General features: G+C 30.2%; 4 protein-coding genes across 4 annotated transcripts; 2 read left to right on the forward strand and 2 right to left on the reverse strand.

Annotated features, from left to right (window-relative positions):
* Positions 1–2,029: 2,029 nt before the first annotated feature.
* LOC113791935 (uncharacterized) lies at positions 2,030–3,865 on the forward strand. Its single transcript, XM_027341785.2, has 6 exons — positions 2,030–2,213; positions 2,290–2,463; positions 2,603–3,023; positions 3,085–3,118; positions 3,253–3,272; positions 3,335–3,865. Exons 3-6 carry the CDS (start codon positions 2,645–2,647, stop codon positions 3,565–3,567), a joined length of 666 nt encoding a protein of 221 aa, XP_027197586.2. The 5' UTR covers positions 2,030–2,213; positions 2,290–2,463; positions 2,603–2,644; the 3' UTR covers positions 3,568–3,865.
* A 21-nt stretch (positions 3,866–3,886) lies between these two features.
* On the reverse strand, positions 3,887–6,043 carry Taf6 (TBP-associated factor 6). The gene is made up of 2 exons (XM_027341780.2): positions 4,454–6,043; positions 3,887–4,401 (listed from the first exon to the last, which is right to left on the reverse strand). The coding sequence occupies exons 1-2, from the start codon at positions 5,934–5,936 to the stop codon at positions 4,028–4,030; spliced, it is 1,857 nt and encodes a 618-aa protein (XP_027197581.1). The 5' UTR covers positions 5,937–6,043; the 3' UTR covers positions 3,887–4,027.
* Positions 6,044–6,087: 44 nt separating this feature from the next.
* RpS8 (ribosomal protein S8) lies at positions 6,088–7,763 on the forward strand. The gene is made up of 6 exons (XM_027341784.2): positions 6,088–6,217; positions 6,452–6,558; positions 6,749–6,848; positions 6,910–7,085; positions 7,265–7,394; positions 7,557–7,763. The coding sequence occupies exons 1-6, from the start codon at positions 6,097–6,099 to the stop codon at positions 7,664–7,666; spliced, it is 744 nt and encodes a 247-aa protein (XP_027197585.1). The 5' UTR covers positions 6,088–6,096; the 3' UTR covers positions 7,667–7,763.
* An 866-nt stretch (positions 7,764–8,629) lies between these two features.
* On the reverse strand, positions 8,630–11,678 carry LOC113791933 (prostatic acid phosphatase-like). Its single transcript, XM_075823109.1, has 9 exons — positions 11,052–11,678; positions 10,883–10,970; positions 10,388–10,807; positions 10,210–10,311; positions 9,907–10,146; positions 9,753–9,848; positions 9,379–9,678; positions 9,018–9,324; positions 8,630–8,947 (listed from the first exon to the last, which is right to left on the reverse strand). Exons 3-9 carry the CDS (start codon positions 10,508–10,510, stop codon positions 8,820–8,822), a joined length of 1,296 nt encoding a protein of 431 aa, XP_075679224.1. The 5' UTR covers positions 10,511–10,807; positions 10,883–10,970; positions 11,052–11,678; the 3' UTR covers positions 8,630–8,819.
* Positions 11,679–20,160: the final 8,482 nt, after the last annotated feature.

The following is a 20,160-nucleotide window of genomic DNA, read 5'->3' on the forward strand; positions in this document are numbered from 1 at the left end:
GGTGAAAACAAAATACTACATGATAATGATGATCAATTTTTCCAATGTTGATGTTTAAAATTTCAAATTTTATTTTTTTCTAATTTGTAGTACCAAAAAAATTGATCAATTTTATTCACCATTTGAAGATGATGATGATCGACGAGCTATTTTTGTTTTTAAAAAAAAATTGTAATTTCGAGGCCATTTTTTTGTCAGTCTAAATTACCTCCCTTCATCATCATCATCATCACCAACACCACCCATTCAATTGTTTAGAATTCAATCGATTTTGATCCAACGTTGACTATTTTCAACGTAATTAGGTAGGAAAATCTTAATTCAACACACTATACAACAATTCAGCCTTGATCATGATCGACATAATAATGGGAAAAAAAAATTCAGGAATTATTTTATCATTCACCAACACAACAAGCACGAACATCGAGAGAATGGGCGCAAATATAATTTGAATGTTTAAAGTTTAATATTTTAAAGCAAAAAAAAAGATGAATGGATGTTTGGATTTTTGTTGTTGTTGTTGTTGTTTTTACCTTTTTTTTCTTATCGATCAATCATTGTCTATTGAAAGCAGAGATTTATTATTATTGTGGAACACCTTTAAATATTGAAAATGATTTTATTTTATTCATTAAAAATAATGATGATGACTAATCGAAATTTTTATTTTAATCGAAAGTGGATAATCCAATCAATTTCTGTTTTAATTTTTCTTCTGTTCTCAAATGACACATTCGTTCTCCTTTCCTTCATTGAATTCGTAAAATGATTGATTCAGGATGAAAAAATACAACTTCCTAATTAAATTTTTTTTTGACTTAAAACTAGAAGAAAAAAATTGTGTAGGATGAAAAAGAGGCAAAAAAAATTGGAAATTTTTTCGTCGGAAAAATATAACGAAATAGAAATCTAAATCACTTACTGCAGTGACAAAACATTTTATTTTATTTCATTTTATATTTGCTGATTAAATTAATTTTTTTTCAGTGTTCTTTTTTCACATTATTACATATTATATAATTTTTTCAAAAAAATAAAAAGGGAATTTTCTTGACAGCAGTTGGTTACTAAAACTAAAGCTAAAATGATGATGATGACTATTGTATAATACAATTATATTGTCCATCATACATTCACACACACGGCATGATGTTGTCAATCAAACATTGAACATCTTATGATCAAGAAACAAAACAAAAAATGGACAATCTGACTGACACACAAAGACAAACGAAATGAAACCGAAAAAAATTCGTCCATTGATTTGATTGAATTGAAATGAATTGAATATCCACCTTATGGAGATCATATTGATGATGGACATTCAAATATTTATTCATCTTTGACCGGCGGCTGTGATCATCATATGACTTGGTGTGTTCGTGTATTAACTAAGCGCATAAAACAAAACAGAAAGAAAACAAACAACTTTCCAATATCCCTGGCATACATTTTGTTTTTGTTTTCTTGTTCAGTTTATCCTTTTGTCCTGAAGTAAGATGATGATGATGATGATGATGATGATTGGAATAATTGAATAAATGGATATCATATCTATGCAAAAAAAAAAAATGAAAATATTCACAACATTTTCACTTTCATTTTGTAGTTTTTTCTATTCTAAAAAAATAATAACCATCTTGATGATGATGATGATGATAATGTTTAGTTTATTAGCCACAATATTCATTATCTTTATTATTTCATAAACACCGATGGCCAACGGCAAAGAACAAAAAGCTTATCAAAAAAAATTTTTCACCTTTAATTTACTGAAAATTTATGCAATAAAAGTTTCTATTATTATAGACTATAATTTTTTCAGCATGGTTTAATTATTATTTTTTAATTAGATGAAAAAAAATGTTTGAAATTCTTTTGTTATGTAATATAAGAATGAAAAACTAAATAATAATAATAAAAATTTAATATATTTTTTAAAAATGAAAATTGTTCGCGCCAATTAATCTCGTGTTGAAAAAAAATAATCGTTGCGACAATCGATTATATGATTCGTCCTTCCAATGTATACATACATGAATCTATGGAACTGGCTGATAGAAAAATATATGTCGACATCGCTATTATCACACTTGTAAAAAAAATTTTTGATTGTTATTGATGGATGCGTTGAGATGTTTAAAGTGAAAAAAATAATCTTATTCGGGCCCTTGGGGTGCTAATTTTTTCCCCTTTCTTTTTTCACAAAGGTATTTACTTTTGTTTTGTTTTTTTTCTGATCTTTTATTCATCACACATTATTATTATTATTATCATTGATGTTAGTTTTACGATCATTTACGACCCGTAGTAGCAGCAGGTCAAGCTAATCAGGACATCATCATCATCTTCATCGAATTACATCAAATAACTATCGGCAAAGGGGAAAAAACTTGGCAAATACCGACCATAGCACTTCCCCAATAAATATTTTGCATCAAGCTTTTGTTTTCCCATTTGGTAAATGTCTCCTTTTCTATTCAAAATTTGTTTTATTTTATTTGTACCATTATTTTTTTTAATCAATGATATTTGCTCATTTGTTTGCTCTTGTATGTTTGATTTTCGTTCCTTTGTATATTTTTTCGAATTTGTGAAGACGACGAACAAGACACCATTATCATCATCGTTGATAGCAACAATGCATCGTAGATCTGGTCGTAGTAATAATAATAATGCAAAAGAATTGAGGACATCGGTACATCGTAAAGACAACAACAGCAATAATAAATTGTCGGCTGTTGTTGTTGTTGGCGAAGCTTCCGAATCAGATGATGATCAACCTGATCAGGTTAAAATTATTGATGATGTTACTATTGCTGAGAAGGAAATCACTGAAGGTGTTGAACAAACATTTACTAGTTCCATTGGTCATGAACAACACAGCATGACCGAAACTAATGCGACCAAAATGACAATCGACAATGCGTTAATCAAACAACAAAACGGATCTAAATGTACAATATCGATGTCATCATCAATATTAGCATCGGAGACTCAAAATCGACCCATTTTAAAAGGTAAATTTGTGAATGATGATTTATCTAATTATTTAAACAAATATTTTCTTTTCATCTTCAGATTCCATGACGACACATTGTCATCAAAATAATTCGTAAGTAGAATGATTTATGTTTGATTATTTAATCTAAATCAAATTTGATTGTTGTTCAATTTGATTTCATCAATCTTGTTTTATGATCATAAATTCGCCCATGTACTTATTTCAATGCCATTTTGTAAAAACAGCCTTCTACATTCATTGTTAAGTAAGTATTTATTTTGAGCTTTTTGACCATTTGATTTGATTTGATTTTCAACACATTAACAGAGGAAAGTAATGAACAGGTTAAACGAAACTTAATCAAAGTGTCCTGTTCACCATATTTGTTCGCTGAAAAAAACTATAGCCAAATCATTCGACATTTGTTGTCCACACAAAAATCATTACAAACAAGTTGCCAACTATTACAAACGATCAACGATGACATCAATCAATTGGATAAATCATTCATCACATTGTCTTCAACAATTGCGGCCAACAACAACAAATTACTATCCTGACATTAACACACACAAGATGGTCTGCGTTCTACAAGAAACCGTGTAAAATGTTTAATTACAAGCATTCTAAAATTTCGAAATTCACCATGATCTTTTGAAAAAAGCTAAAATCTTCATATTTACTACATTAAAAACAGAAACGAATTGTACAGGAATCTGTTATTAATTGAAACTGTTCCATGTATCATACATGTACATACATTTATACAACCAAATGACTGTTTTAATCTATTTACCAAAATATTATTCAAAGAGGATAGATTCTCAGTTGAATAAATATACGAGATCGATTAATTAATTGATAATGCGATTGAATTATAATGATAATAGTTTTACAAAGATTTATGTCGATATTGGGAAATAATTGTATACAGTCGCAATAGCGATGAGTTATCCACAATGAGTGATTAAATTTGTTAATATAAAATATCAATTTGATTGATGTAATTTTCAATTCGAGCTAATTTGGATGATTAAACGATGATGAAGAAGATGATGTTGAATAGGAAGACGTTGGTGGTGGGGGAGGCATGTTGCTTGCGGATTGCTGTTGAACAGTTTTGATATTTATATATTGATGTGGATGACCTGTTGTAGAGCCCGTAGTTCGAATGGACGTTTGAACGCTACCACCTTGTGTGGCTGGAATCATTCGATACATCGTTACATTACCCGATCCAGTACTGCTTCCACTTGCAGATCCGACGGTGGATGAACCAGGTGTTGACGAAATGATAGTATATTTTGCTTGTTGGGACGTCGAAACTGATGATAAATTATTCACACGACGATACGGAAGGTTTGAACCACTCGTCGATTGAGTATTACCTGAAACTGTAAAATAAAATTGTTAAGAGTTATTCAATGAAATATTAATTGCTATTACTATTGATTCGATGTGTATTTGATCCCTCTTTTGAACGTTGGTTTACGACAGCCATATGTAATTGTGGACCTAGATATCCATATTCTTGACGATACTCTTCAACGATGTCAGGAGGTGAACGTAGATTCTTAATGGTCGTTGGTAAATTTCGAAGTATGAGTGATTCAATATGGCCAGCAGCGGCCTTATCAGCAGACGAGATGTTCATACCTTCCACATTGGTACGGATACGATCGCCAATCATTTTGACACGTTTCAGTAGAAAAGCTCGTTGAACTTCGGGTCCCATTTCGCATAAACAGGCAATCACACCATATAAAGATGATAAAGCAATACGTTCTTTGTCTAATGAATGACTCAATAATTGAGTAACACGAACTTGAATATTATTTGTATTTGTATTGAAATTTCTACAGATTTGCGACATTAAACGAGAGCCAAAATCTCTTAATGCCCAATGATTATCCTGTTCGGGCCGTAAACATAACTGTTTGGATACAACACATGTCAATACCGTTGGTATAAGATCGTGAAGATATTTTTCCAGATACAAATTATGATTATCTAGCAAGGCTTTAACCATTCGCATCAAATAGATCAACAAAGCTAAATTATTTTGGACAACATTGACTTTGACACCTTCCGAGATGAATGTACATAATCGAGGAAGCATTTGATGTAATCCAGAATCATAAGTTAAACTTTGAAGGGCTTCGATGCGTCGACTTTCATCGGAACCAACACAGGCTTCAGTTATCTCTTTATAATATAGCTGTTGTTCCATCGATAATTCATGAGTGGCATATTGTTTAACCTTGATAACTTCGACCATTTTCTTCGGTTTTTGTGTAATGAATTTATTAGTTTGAATACCGGGTGTGTTTTGAAGCTTCAAAACCATTGATGGATCAATACCATCTAAACGAAGACGATCTTTCGATAATGGTGGAGGGTTTTCTGGTATGGCCGGTTGAACGCCTTCAATACTTAGCCAATGACATTTGATCGCTACATCTTGAGGCAGTTTGGCCAACGAAGACATGCCAAGTATATCAGGAAGATCAACTTCTTTTTCTTCTTGAAAATATAATTCTCTTCCACCACCAGATGCAAAGCGGAATGGAAGCAACTCTTTATCTGTATAACCTAACATAGGCGGAATATTTTTATGCTTCAACGAATGGTCAATATCTGAAACTGATATCATCGTGCGTCGACCATGAACGACAAACTTCATAGCATCTTGAGCTACACATTTCAGCTTCATTGTAATATCATCTGCAAGGAATCTAGCCGCATCATCGGATAAATTTGCGATACCATTAGATTCAGCAATCATTTTAACGGAATCGGCGCCAAAATGAGCCACAATTGTACTGCTTGACGCAGGATTCTTCTCACGTGCTGATTTTTCATGAGCTGTTCCATTTTTATGACTATTTTTGCTCGTTTTATTGTCGTGTCCAGATGACAATTTAATCATATTCAAAGCTAAAATTTTTATAAAAGAGAAGATTCAACAAAATTAGAAGATCGAAACAATTTAGTTCAATAACAATCATTCGAAACTATTTTAACATAATTCATTGCACACTCTATTTCAACCATAATAGTTAGATTCAATTTCGAGCATTGAACGATAGATGGTTCTATCGATATCCAATAATGAGCATGCTCACGTTTCCAGCCGCGTCGAAAGGAAGACTGCTGCAAAGAAAAAGTCGACTGCATGCTTTAGCCTTTTCCGGCGTGAGTTCAACATGGGTAAGCATGTTTGACCATTTCTCCGATCTTTTTCATGATTTATCGATGTTAGGGCCCGAATTTTTTCTTGAAATTAGTCTCAAATTAATCAATAAGAAACGTTTTTACTGTTAGACATTAATTTAGCTAGGTTTTATTTATTTTTGCAATGAAAAAGATCAAAAATATAGTCATGTTGGCCATGCTCGACTTGTATTCTCATATTTCTTTTCGATTTCTGATTTTTGTGTTCAGGTATTTCACGTAATCATTGGCATAAACGAAGAGCTACTGGTGGCAAACGTAAACCAATTCGCAAGAAGCGTAAGTTCGAATTGGGACGCCCAGCAGCTAATACCAAGGTAAGAATTTTTCGATCAAAATTTTGAAATGTTGCGATTTAGTTCCTTGTAAATTTAATGATGAATTTCATGCGTGTCATCTGCAATCATTTTTGTTGATGAAATTATATCCATTCTACCTGAGCTTTATAAAATTATCTGCTAATTTATTTTCAATTACTTCTCACTAATAATTTCATTTGTTTCACAGATTGGTGTTAAGCGAATTCATTTGGTTCGTACACGTGGTGGAAATTGTAAACATCGTGCCCTACGTCTTGATCATGGCAATTTTTCTTGGGCTTCTGAACGTAATAAATTTGATTTAATTTTATTTAGTTGATAATTATTTCGCCTTTCTTTATCTGTTAGATTGTACACGTAAGACCCGTATTGTAGATGTGGTTTATAATTCATCTAATAACGAATTGGTTCGTACTAAAACATTGGTCAAGAATTGTATTGTTCTTATCGATGCTACACCGTTTCGAACATGGTACGAAGGCCATTATGCAATGATGATGGGTCGTAAAAAAGGAGTCAAATTGGTGAGTGTTATTTTCCAATATTTCTAAATGTTTCTTTTGCTAATGATGAGCAAATCTATATATACCATCTTTCGGCTGAATAACCTATGATAGATGAAATTTTTTCTGAAATGATGATTGATTTAGTTTATTAATTAAGCCGACATTTCCATATTAATAATTAATTTTCATCCATTTAGACTCAAGCTGAACAAGAAGTTGCCGATCAAATGGCTGCCAAGGCTGAACATTCGAAATATAAGCTTCGTCAAAAGTATGCCAAAGTTGAACAGGCACTTGAAGAACAATTTATGACTGGTCGTGTTTTAGGTAAGTTTTTGCTTTTGAATCGATTTTAACTTGTATTATATCGATCCATGTGTAAGGCATGCACACATGCACCAATCCACCTTGTTTGGATTATAATTTTTTGGTACCAAATTATTGATTTCATTTTTCAACTATTTTTCTTATCAACAAATATTTATATAGCTTGTCTTTCCTCTCGTCCGGGTCAAGTTGGTCGTGCTGATGGCTACATTCTCGAAGGAAAAGAGTTGGAATTCTACCTGCGAAAAATTAAAGCCAAGAAAGGAAAATAAGCATTAAAATTTGATCATTTTCATATTTTTTATAATGACATTAAAAAATTATCCGAAAATCTAATAAATATTTTGCCATTTGCTTTTTCCATCAAAATTGTTCGTTTTGAGGAATCGAGGTTTGTTTTTGCTATGTCCAAACTTTTCCCTTTTCATATTCTCCCTGCAAATTAAATTGACTATGGTCTTTTTGAGATTTATCATTTTTCCAATTAATCAAACGCTCGTTCGATTTCAATATTCTATTTAAGATGATGAATAAACTCTCTCAACGATTGAAGCAAACACAATGTATGCTTCAATGTGATTCTTGAAATGCTCTGATTTATAGAATATTGTCGAAATGAAATGATAAATTCAAAAAGTCATTTGTCTAATTGATATTTGCTTAATTTACTTTGTTATCCCCTTTTTGGACGTATTCCAACAACAAAACTCGATTCCATTCTGTTAAACTTGTTCCGAACCGAGATATAACATAGAAAATTAAAACGTTCGTAATAAGTTTAACGGACTGGATCAATCGAGTAATAATCAACCAAAATAATTATTCGTGCTGATCTTTTTTTCTTATTCGACAAAGGTAAGCAAATAATTTATTCTTTTCTCTCTTTTTCCTCAATATCTGATGATAATTCATGTTCATTGTTTATGACAAATATCTCTGATTAGTCTATACATATTTCCCACAGCGTTCTGAAAACATTCTTTTTTTCCACAAATTCAATTGTAATTCAGCATTTTGTTAATTTTTACTTTTTCATTCTATTTCATGCACAGGGTATTTAGAACAATGTAAAGGAATCAAAGAATTTAAGATTTCAAATGGTAAGTGTATCTCCGATTAGGAGAATTAAAATATAAAATTTTAGGATGAAAAACACATCAATCATGATTGAATGTTTTTACAGAATTTCTGTAAACAAACACATGATTAATGAAAGTCATAGTTACACTGATTTCTTTTGTTTTGTTGTTCAATTTATTGATTTAATTTTATTCAAATCATTAATTTTGTTTATTTTTTTCTGAATTTTCACACAGGTATTACTTTTGGCATTTATTCTTTTCATATTGATTTATTATTTTTTATTCAAAAGAAAATAAATAAAAATTTTTAAAACAATTTTTCAATTATCACTTATTTTAAATATCAACTATTTATGGGTAACAATCGATATGATGATCCATAACGTCGGTGGTTTAAAATTAGATATATAAAAAATAACATTACAGATATGGTCAGTGAAATGGTGACTAAAAGTAGATAAATACTTAATGCTGCAAATAAAAAATTATTTAAAAAAAATTAATTTAAAATCTCTAAAATTTATTCTGATTCGATACATACGATCAGCTTCGGTAGATTGTGATTGATTCTGACATTCAACATCCCAGTTGTCTGGTAATAGATCTTTGATTGTTTCGTAAAAATTTGAAATGGTACAATGGTCCTGATTCGATCCGATTCGTATGCAATCATTCAATTCTAGAGGATAAGGTTTTTCTTTTTCAGTTTCATTCAAATAAAACATCTTGATAAATGGTTCGTTCGTATGATTATGATGTATCTCGATCATAATCGATGATCCGAATGGTGGTGATAAACCATTGAAATTGTTCAATGCACTCATAAAAACGGATAATTGGTTATCATGCTAAAAAAATTAAAAAAAAATAAATTCAGTTCGGTTGGCTACAGATAAATATACCGTCGAATAGATATAAAGACGACGTTCATCATTATCCACAGATTCATGATTGGAAATATGTTGCCATATATTGGATAGTAGTAATCCGGTACGAAATCTTTGAATCTCTCTTGTCATTCCAGCGAATATGAATGTTTTATCGGCAATATCTTTAAGTTTAGCAAATACATTCGAATCAACCCAAGCTGGTAATTTATAACCATTCATCTTTTCAATCAATAATGAATCAAATATTTCTTCCGCTTTTATAAGATCAACATTTTCATAACCAGTATTATCTTGTACATATAATAATGTTGACTGTGAATTGAAAAATAATTTCGAATTAATAAAAATTTTTGATAATTTTTTTTTGAATAACAATTACTGTTTACCTTCATTTGATTATAATATTTGAGGACTGGTTCCGATTTATATATATCCGCTTCAATTTGTTCGGCTTTTCTACATTTAGATTCTGGATATAACATCTATCGATTGGAAGATTAATGTTTGGAAAACAATTCAGATGATCAAAAATAAAATTACCCCATCATTTTCATGTGGAACTGTTTGTATGGGAAATGGTTGCCATTTTTGACCAAAATTATCATTCCATTTCCATCGTCCAACAGGCGGATATAATGCAGCGAGAATTAATTCAACACTTTCCAGGCAACGATCAGATGCTGAACTACGAATAGATACTTCATGCGGTGTTTGGCCAAGAAAATTGCTATAACGTTTAGATAGATATAATCCTAAATTGTACATTCTATTTTTTCCATTCTAAATTTTTGAATTACAAAAATTTCAATTTGTATTGCAATCAATTTATACACAAAACAGTACCGATGTCAATTGGCCCCAGCCATCAGGCCAATATTTTGAACCATCACGATAAGGATCACGTGGATATGTTTCGATCGGTGTTCGATCACCATGACGATGAATCTATAATCGTTAATCAAATTAGAGAAAAGAAAAGAAAATTAACGTTTTCTCATTTGATGATCATCAAACTACATACTAAAATGACAAGTTTGAGCGTGTTGACATCGACATCATTGATATTGGCACAATAGACATTCATTGTTGAAGGCCAATACAATGACCATGTAAAGAGAATCGTTATGAATGGATATATTTTCATTTTTGTAATATAGGTTTTAACAGAAAGTATTAAAAAATAGGCATCAATAGGTTTATCTTGAACTTTGTAACATTCGCATAATCATATGTTCATTTAGACTTTCATTCATTTTTCGATTAGCATGTCAACACATATTGAGGATATTTTGAAAATCGATTTGATTGTAACCACTCACTTAACTGTGTTGATGATAATATTGATGATAATATGGTCCGGAAAAAATTGAATTTATTCTTCACAAATGTTGAAAGAGGTTATCATTAGATTTGGAATTTTTTCACTGTTTCAGATTAAAATCTATTGATCGATTGATTAATCAATCAAAAAAGTTTGATTGTTTGATGATATGCAAAAAATTATAAATAAACTCACATGACAGAAAGAAGATATCAGGCTCGACATGATTATAACTAATAAATGATAGTCGAGACAATTACCATCGATTAATCAGAATAGAAATCTAGAAAAACAATATGATGATATATTTTAATCAAAATAAAATATGAAAAAATGTTATCGCAGTTAATAACATTTATCTTACTTGGTTATAATCAAATGCTTTGATTATTGATGAGTGCCAACAAAAAAATATCAACACTGTATTTGATCAATGAAGTTTAATGAGAAAATTTTATTTATTTCATTGATTTTCGGGTAACCAAATCATGATGATGATGATAATAATATAAGCTTGATACGTTCATTAACCTTTGCTTATCAAATGACATTGGAAATAGATAATGATCGTTGTTGTCGTTGTCAATTAATGAATCGATTCATTAATCAACATAAAAAAGATTATTGTAAATTAAAGAAACATCGTATCGATAACAAACACCTTCATTGAAAGCCGATCATTGATCATGGATCAATATAATGATGATTTTCTAAGAAAAATTGGTCGATGAATAGAAAATTATAAAAAATTAAAATTAAACTATCACAACAGGTTGACTGACTACGTGTTTATTTTTAGCGATAACAACAAAGGATCCGTAACAATAAAAATGGGCAATAAATGCAATGCCTGGTTTTTTTTATTATTTGCTGAAGGATCCAGATTTCAAATGACAATAATCGTCAACACTAGATGGTATCATATGCGCGTAGTATAGCTTCATCCGTAATCAATCGATTAAATGAAACAATTCTTTTCAAAAAAGTTCAATGGCAAACTTGGAAGAAAAAAACTTATTAGTTCCAAACAATGTGGAACACACACATACACTCTCGCTATATGAATAATATGTAATAAAATAAAATATAAAGATCGTAATCATTGTTATATGATATTCATCATAATAAACATTAAAAATGTTAATTGTATTAATGACATTGTCAAGGCAAATAAATGTCAATGAAACGATAAATGTTATTATTTACATATGAATGAACAAAACTGATTGAATTTATCATGAATTCATAATAGCAAACAAATTGATAATCGTCATGGATAAATAAATCTATTCAATGACAATCAATGATATAAATATTCAATATCCGGATTTAAAATTGGAATTCGATCTTGTAATATCATCATCATCATCTTCATTGTCATTCGATATTTTTACAGACAAACAATATTGATTCAAAAGAAAAATAAATTTCAGTCAACAAAAATCATTTAATTAATTGCAATAATAGATACAGACTCAACAATCATCAACGCTCGTTGCTTAGTGGCTGACAATGATAATAATAATTATAATAAAAAAATATTACAACTATTGCATTGCACCATTGTGTATATCATTTTAAATGATTGATTAGTTTTTCATATTAACTTTTTTTTCTAAATTTAATGAAATGATTTTTTTCGATGTCATTGTGCTCATTTAGTTTTCTATTGTACCTAAGTTGGAATAGTTAAAGAAAAAAATAAAATTTAACCAGAAAAAATTTCACAGATAGGTTCCTGAATCCTTGATAGATGGCACTGTCAATGTAATTTGTTCATTTGGTATTGAAAAAGAGAAAAACATGAAACGTTATTGTTTGTTTGGAATTACAGAATAAGTAAGAACTGCAAGTTTTCGATCATTGTGCCTTTGGTTGTATGGGCGAGAGAAAGCAAAAGAAAAATAGAAATAGAGAGTTTGATGATCGTCATCATCAACAAACATTTTCCTTTTTGCTTGTATCGCGAGATTATTGGTTTTATTACGATGATCATTCAGTCAGGCGCATTACCATTACCAACCTTAATAATGATGATGGCTGCCATATCCAGAATGACAATGTACTATGGACGATGATGACGACGACGCACACATTGACCTTGAAACCCAATAACAACCAAACAATAACTTTTTCCACAGTTCATACAGATTCGATCATCAACAACTATGAGAAGAGTGTTGGTGGATGGGCCATTTCTGTTTGGATTTTTGATTAGCCCACCATCCATCCATCCATCCCTCCACCCACGGATTCACTCTCAAAGAAATAATACCAAGAGTTATAAGTAAAGCTATTTCAATGATTGTATCCACCCTTTACAATGTGAATATTTTACCCGTTTTGTTTGTGTTGTGTGGAACAGGACATCATCACCATCATCATCATTCCATTGCGTCAAATCCAAATTCATTGAAAAAAACTGGGCACCATATAGGCAAAAAAATCATGATAAATGTTGATGTTCGGTATGAGTTTTATGCACTTTTGGCGTGTGTATAGGGCGCGTCGTAAAAATTTCTACAAGTACAAACATATGCAACGATGGATGGTTGAAGAATTTTCTTGTTGCTTTTTTGTCTAGTTCGTCATTCATTGGAATCAGCAACAATAACAACAACAACGAAAACAATAATTTCATTAATGAAGTAAAAAAACCAAGTACATGCAGTGAATAGAAAAAAGTCTGGAATCGATCCAAAGAAAATTTGATGGAAAAAATGACGATAAAACCAATCAAACAGGCCGTACGACATAAACAACAACAACAACACAATAATCCTATAGGGTGGGTGTAGTGTAGAGAACTTAATATTTGATCAATTTAGAGAGGCGCCCATCAATATGTTTTGTTACTTATTTTCCTATCTAAATGATGATCTTTTCTTTTCTTTTCTGATGAATATTGTTCATTTTATTCTCTATTTTCACTTAATTATTTCGAATAACATTATAACATTATAATGATTTGGCAGCCGGTTATTATTTGGCTTTGGTTTTTTTCATTTTAATTCTGAACTGGTAATGAAAAACAACGAAAATAAATTACAAAATGCAACCACAACAATACACACACAAAACCATAAAACGTAAAATGCCAACAACCTTATTGGTTGACGTTATTTGGTTGTAAACAACAAAAAAAAACATTTCAAATGAAAAAGAAAATGATTTTTTTCCTTGTCATATTGGTTGCATTGAGATCTATGAAAAAAAGCAGAAATAGTTTCTAACATTTTTTTTTGACGAACATAAGAGTGTGAATGTCATTGTGTTTACCTTGAAAAAAAAGGAAAATATTTGTGAGATCGTGTACTGATGTGTTACCTTGAATTCTCGCATTTTTTCCAAAACAAAATTTAAAGGGAATTTTGTTAGATAATTTTAAAGGAAATATATCCTATTAGAAACATGGTCAGAATATTTGTTAAACTTAGTATGAAAATAAAGTTGAATGTTTGTTGGCGATATCGATTCGATCGATTTGAAACATTTTCATTAAATAATAATTTTTTTTAAACATTGTCATTATCAGTGAAACAAAAATGAATAATAATAATAACGCATGTTTGGAATAGCTTACAAATCTATAGATTTATTAAATTAATCAAGGACAATTTGTATAATGAGGGTGTATACTATTATTAGTATTTTTTAAAAAATTATTTTTCATTAATTGTGCTGACATAAATGAACAATTTCAATTCGGGATCATTATCCACTTGTGTTTCAAACATTTATTACACAAACATATCATCATCATCATCATCTTGATGAGGAAAGAAATACTTTTGAATGGATGTTTTTTTGGCAAACGTTCAGCTTTTACTTGTTTTTGTTTTCGGTTCTGTTTTTTTTTGCCATTTTATCAATCATATATTTACATCGAAACAAAGTCGAAAATCATCCGAACGAAACACGAAAAAAACAAACCACAGCAAGAAACCCGTAAAACCTAAATAAATAATTTTGAAAAGAAAGTCTTTTTTTTTGGTGTTGTTGGTATTTTCAACAGTTGAACGAAACATGAACGAAATATTTTTTTAAGAAAATAATCTTTGGATTTTAAAGATTTTTTTTAAGCCAAAAATGTCATTTCCATATTTTTTCTGGTTGTAATCTGGTAGTAGTAGTGAATCTTCATTTGTTTCTTTTGTATGTAGTAGTAGTTGATTGGATGATAATATTATTTGTCTGCTAATGTCTATCTATGTGAAAAAGAATGTATTACCAGGCGTATTTAATATGGATTCAACCTTGAATTGAGCAACAAAAAAAAATATGATAAAAGTGTTCCACATTCGCCTCACATACTAAATGAATGAAAGAGAAAAACATCTAAACAATTTTTTGAATCCCTGATCAACATTTTCTGTTGTTGCAACCTTTTTTTTCTGAAAAATATTACGAGAAAGTTTGTATCGTTGGAGGGTATCATTTTGGAATACACATCATTTTTTTCAGTCCTGTTCTATCGTCAAATGCAATGTATTTTCGGATTGATCCCATGTTTTAAAAACTATCAAAATTGTTTGATCGGGATTCAAGGTTAAATTACGAATCATTTTTGAAGCTAATCAATTTCCCCAGATGATTAGGATGTATAATAATGTATAATTAGAGATCATAATTGTGTAATGATATTTTGGAGTCAATTCAAAACGATCAAATACAATGATTCTAGAATGATATGAATATCGTCCGAAACATGTAACCTGAAACCATATATGATGATGCCATCAATTATGAAAACAACAACAACAGAAATTTTTTTTGTCTATTCGATTTTTGATGATAAAGGAAAAATATAATAAGTAACCCTTTATATCGATCGATAAAATTTTTTGAAAAAGAAATCAATTTTATTTATAATATATCTTGATCGGATTATCATTAAACTTTTCATCCAAAGTTCATTCAAGAACACAAACAAACAAATAAAATCAATCCCTGTACATGAATATGTGGCTGAGAATGGCCGTATCATGAGAAATTCTTTTTAAATTTTTTTTTAGAAGTATACTATCAATAGATCACAAGTGTTTTTTTACGGTTTCAAAGACCTTCAAATAAAAGCCGAAATTTATATTTTTTAAAAAAGGAAAATTACATTGAAAACATTGCGCCGAAGCGATTTGATATCATATTTAAATAAGTTGATGATTGTTTTTTTCCGTTAGTTAGTTTAAATCAATTCATTCACCAAAAAACATATAAACAAACAAACACATAGTCAGTACGATGGCTCCAAAAAAAAATCTTTCTTTACATTCGGCTATATGGCGAATCTCTTTATGGCTTTTTTTAGTTATCATTCATCTATTCTAGTTAGTCGTCTACAACGACGCTCATGTCAAATATAATTCATTCTAATTTTTTTTTTTTTTTGGCTTCTTTTATTTATGAATTTTATTTTTGTTTGAATGACTATTTTTTTCAATAATTTTTCCATTCAATGTTCATCGCCATCGAAATTCTTGAAGAATATTATTCTATTCCATATAAAGATGGCGCTCGATGAATTTAGAACTTTTATATTTTTTTTAAATGATGATGTTGATAGTTGAAATTATAAAGAATTCATTTACATCTGTTCATCATTCTCTATATTCAAGAATATTACCATTGAATGGCTTTAGGCTGCGCCAGCTGTTTAAATATAAATTCTATCCAATTTTTATCACTATCATTCTCCCTCTCTCTCTCTTTCGAAGCCAATAACATTAGTGAATTCAATATTTTTTCCTTATTGAACAACAGATGTTTTTTTTGAATTTTGCAATAAAAATGATTCAACCAGAAATAAATACTCAAAAAGAAAAAAATCTGATCCAGATACAATTAGATAGATAGATTGGTAATTGTATAAATAACATTGTAATGATGATTGGCTGGATGGATGGATAGATGGATGTTTGAAAAAAAATCATCAACATCATTATTTTGGCCTTGCCATACTTCCTAAAAAAATCTTGTCCATTGCCAACTCATAAAATTGCTATGCTATGTATGCATGTATGGTAAATATTTTAATCCAAATATGTTGTTTGCATATTTTCATGGATGTTTATTTAGATAATAAATATTGATGACATTTTATTCCATTGGATATAGTTTTTTTGGGAAGATTTTATTTTTTTAAAATTAAAATTGAACTAAATTTTAATTTAAACTTGTGTACAGGTCCGATTAGTGTCACAGCATCATATCCGTTTTAGGAAAACAACAAAATCGAATGAAAACTTTGTACAGTGGTACCTCGGTTAACGACGATGATCGGGTCCTGAAAAACCGTCGTTAACCGAAATGTTCGTTAACCGAGGTACGATTTTCCATAGGTTTCAATGGAGAGCGGATAAAATTGATCCGACCTCAGACCTTGATTTCCTATTATCACCTTAAATTCTCGAAAAAAGCCATGTAATCATAATAAACTGATTATTTTTGAATTCGTTCTTATCTAGGCTAATCCATAGACTGGATCTGATAACGGAAATCATCACTTTTCGGTGATAAAAATGAAAAATGTCCCACTTCCCTTAAAAGTTTGCTTCACTGTCATAATTCTTTACCTTTTTTCTCAAAAAGAGTTGCAATATGTTTTAGATTGTCTAACGATGGTCACTAAAAAATCCAAATTCATTTGTTTGAAGATCATCACTAAAAAATCCAAATTCACTTGTTCGAAGATCATCACTAACGAATCCGAATTCACTTGCTTAAAGATCATCACTAAAAATCCAAATTCACTAACGAAGCAATGTTCTCTGACAAATCCAAATTCACTTGCTTAACGATGGTCACTAACAAATCAAAATTCACTAACCAAGCAATGATCACTGAAAAATCCAAAATTCACTTGTTTAACCATTCCAACAATGGCCAGTAAAGAATTCAAATTCACGTGTTTATAACGATTCAATTCGTTCAAAACGATTGAATTCAAAATGAAATTTTGCAAATTTTAAATCCATTCAAACCCAGGAAATTGTTTTCTTATTCAAATCCGAAATCTTTCAAAAATGAACCATATTCTCCCATAGCACTTTTTGATAACCAATCGAATTTTATTCCTTGATCGATAAGATTTGTTAAACTTTTCATTCTTTGTTGGACTTGTTTCGTTTATGAATTTGAATTCGTTACTTAGTTGAAATTGTTTAGAAAATGAATTTGGATTTTTCAGTGATCATTGCTTGGTTAGAAATTTGGATTTTTCAGTGATCATTGCTTGGTTAGGAAATTTGGATTTTTCAGTGATCATTGCTTGGTTAGCAAATTTTGATTTGTTAGTGACCATCGTTAAGCAAGTGAATTTGGATTTTCAGTGATCATTGCTTGGTTAGGAAATTTGGATTTTTCAGTGATCATTGCTTGGTTAGGAAATTTGGATTTTTCAGTGATCATTGCTTGGTTAGCAAATTTTGATTTGTTAGTGACCATCGTTAAGCAAGTGAATTTGGATTTTTCAGTGATCATTGCTTGGTTAGGAAATTTGGATTTTTCAGTGATCATTGCTTGGTTAGGAAATTTGGATTTTTCAGTGATCATTGCTTGGTTAGCAAATTTTGATTTGTTAGTGACCATCGTTAAGCAAGTGAATTTGGATTTTTCAGTGATCATTGCTTGGTTAGGAAATTTGGATTTTTCAGTGATCATTGCTTGGTTAGTAAATTTGGATTTGTCAGTGATCATCGTTAAGCAAGCGAATTTTGAATCGTTAGTAATCATAGCTGAATAAGGGAATTCAGATTTGTTCAACCAAAAGAATCATTTTCGGCTAGCGATTATTATATTTGGAACTTGTAATTTTCATGAAATTTCTTGATTAGATATCAATTCTCATAAGTAGGATGTTGTCTTTGTTGAAAAAATCAAATATTTATAATAAATTATACGCAAAAAAATCAAAAATTGATTTTTTAAATCGTCGTTAACCGAAAAAATCATCGTTAACTGAGGTAATTTTTTCTCCTGACCCATCGTCGTTAACCGAAAATTTCGTTAACCGAGGTGTTCGTTAACCGAGGTACCACTGTACTTGTTGTTTTTTTCCTACTGAAAATTAACAAACATTTTTTTCTCTAATTCAATTCAAAACAGAACAACAATTTAGTATTTCCGGTTTCATTTTTCAAAACGTCTATCATGATGATAATGATGATGATGATCATCATCATTAATTAATAAAGGGGACTCTCTTTTATCTAACACAAATTATCCAGGTGCATGTTCCGCATCCACGTGTGTTTGTCTCTATGTTCATTCATCCATTTCACTTCTATTCTATAGTCAAATCAAAGTCATGACCTTTTCTCTTTTAGTCTATTGACACGTTTTCTCTTTTTTTTCACAAAAATCACCATCATCATTATCATCATCATCATTTTGTATATGTTTGAAGTAAATTTCACATTTTTTCAAAATTTCTCCAACCAATATACATAATAACCATGAACATTATCATTGAAGTTCAGTGTTGAAGTTTTTTTTTGTTCATATAGATTGGCCTTCCATGTCTCATCCATGATGATGATAATGATGGCGATGATCACTAAATATAATAGATCTAAAGAGGGAAAATTCAAATCAGCCACCAAAAAATGCAATCATAGCCAAAAGCAGGAAGGTCCTTCTGATGATGATGTTGATGAATCAGAAAAAAAACGGTTCGTATTTGGTAATTTTTTTTTGAAGAAAACTATAAACAAAAAAAATCATTTCTGATTAAAAATCAATGCAAGGTTATACATTTTAAGAAAAGAAATACAAGCATCATCCACATTTACAGGTGTATAACAAACCTGTTTTCTATGGAAAGAAAACGATAAAATTGTAGCTTTTTAGTTCACCATCATAGCATCTATCCATTTTGCAAAAAAAAAGAACATAAAAAATTGTTGCTGTTGTCATCATCATTATTGATGATGATCAGTAGTGGACACCTTGAAGACAAGAAAAAATATGTTTTCACTTTTCTTCGCCCTTCTTCACATATCTATTAGAATCAACGAATAAAATTGAAAAAATACACCGAGAAAAAAACAACCACTACTACCACCACCACCATCATATTTTGAATTTTATTGGCCATTTTTCAATGGATTCAAAATTGCTCCCCCAGAAATTTTTCTGTTCAAAAGAAAATCATCATGTTGTTGTTGTTGTGTAATTGTGGCATTGTTAGCCATCCAATTTTCTTTTTATCTTTCCTTTCTCATCCTATCTCTCTTTCTCTCTGTAATAGTTTTCGTCGACATCGAATAATTTGGACATACATAATCCGAATTTTGAAGAAAGTTAGAAACATCATGCATAACCATTATCACACAATCATCATCATCTTCCTTGTCTTTGAAGCGATATAGCAGACAAGACAAGACAAGAAAAGAGTGAGGGAAAAAATGATGCTTCAAGAAAAAAAAGAATCTCCGAATAAGACCTTTGACACAGACATGAATGAATTTCACATA

The sequence above is a fragment of the Dermatophagoides pteronyssinus genome, unplaced genomic scaffold, assembly GCF_027571235.1.
Source record: "Dermatophagoides pteronyssinus isolate colony J.1.1.1.1 unplaced genomic scaffold, Derpt_VIB-CSIC_2022.12 sq0023, whole genome shotgun sequence".
NCBI lineage: Eukaryota > Metazoa > Arthropoda > Arachnida > Sarcoptiformes > Pyroglyphidae > Dermatophagoides > Dermatophagoides pteronyssinus.

Bases quoted from the DNA above. Each gene is read 5' to 3' on its own strand.
- LOC113791935 (XM_027341785.2), top strand. From the start codon at position 2,645: ATGCATCGTAGATCTGGTCGTAGTAATAATAATAATGCAAAAGAATTG. The intron at 3,024-3,084 runs GTAAATTTGTGA...TTTCATCTTCAG, and splicing joins AAATCGACCCATTTTAAAAG to ATTCCATGACGACACATTGT. The intron at 3,119-3,252 runs GTAAGTAGAATG...TTGTAAAAACAG, and splicing joins CATTGTCATCAAAATAATTC to CCTTCTACATTCATTGTTAA.
- Taf6 (XM_027341780.2), bottom strand. From the start codon at position 5,936: ATGATTAAATTGTCATCTGGACACGACAATAAAACGAGCAAAAATAGT. The intron at 4,402-4,453 runs GTAATAGCAATT...TTTATTTTACAG, and splicing joins AAATACACATCGAATCAATA to TTTCAGGTAATACTCAATCG.
- RpS8 (XM_027341784.2), top strand. From the start codon at position 6,097: ATGGTTCTATCGATATCCAATAATGAGCATGCTCACGTTTCCAGCCGC. The intron at 6,849-6,909 runs GTAATAAATTTG...TTTATCTGTTAG, and splicing joins TTTTTCTTGGGCTTCTGAAC to ATTGTACACGTAAGACCCGT. The intron at 7,395-7,556 runs GTAAGTTTTTGC...ATATTTATATAG, and splicing joins TATGACTGGTCGTGTTTTAG to CTTGTCTTTCCTCTCGTCCG.
- LOC113791933 (XM_075823109.1), bottom strand. From the start codon at position 10,510: ATGAAAATATATCCATTCATAACGATTCTCTTTACATGGTCATTGTAT. The intron at 10,312-10,387 runs GTATGTAGTTTG...TAACGATTATAG, and splicing joins CGCTCAAACTTGTCATTTTA to ATTCATCGTCATGGTGATCG. The intron at 10,147-10,209 runs GTACTGTTTTGT...TCAAAAATTTAG, and splicing joins GCTGGGGCCAATTGACATCG to AATGGAAAAAATAGAATGTA.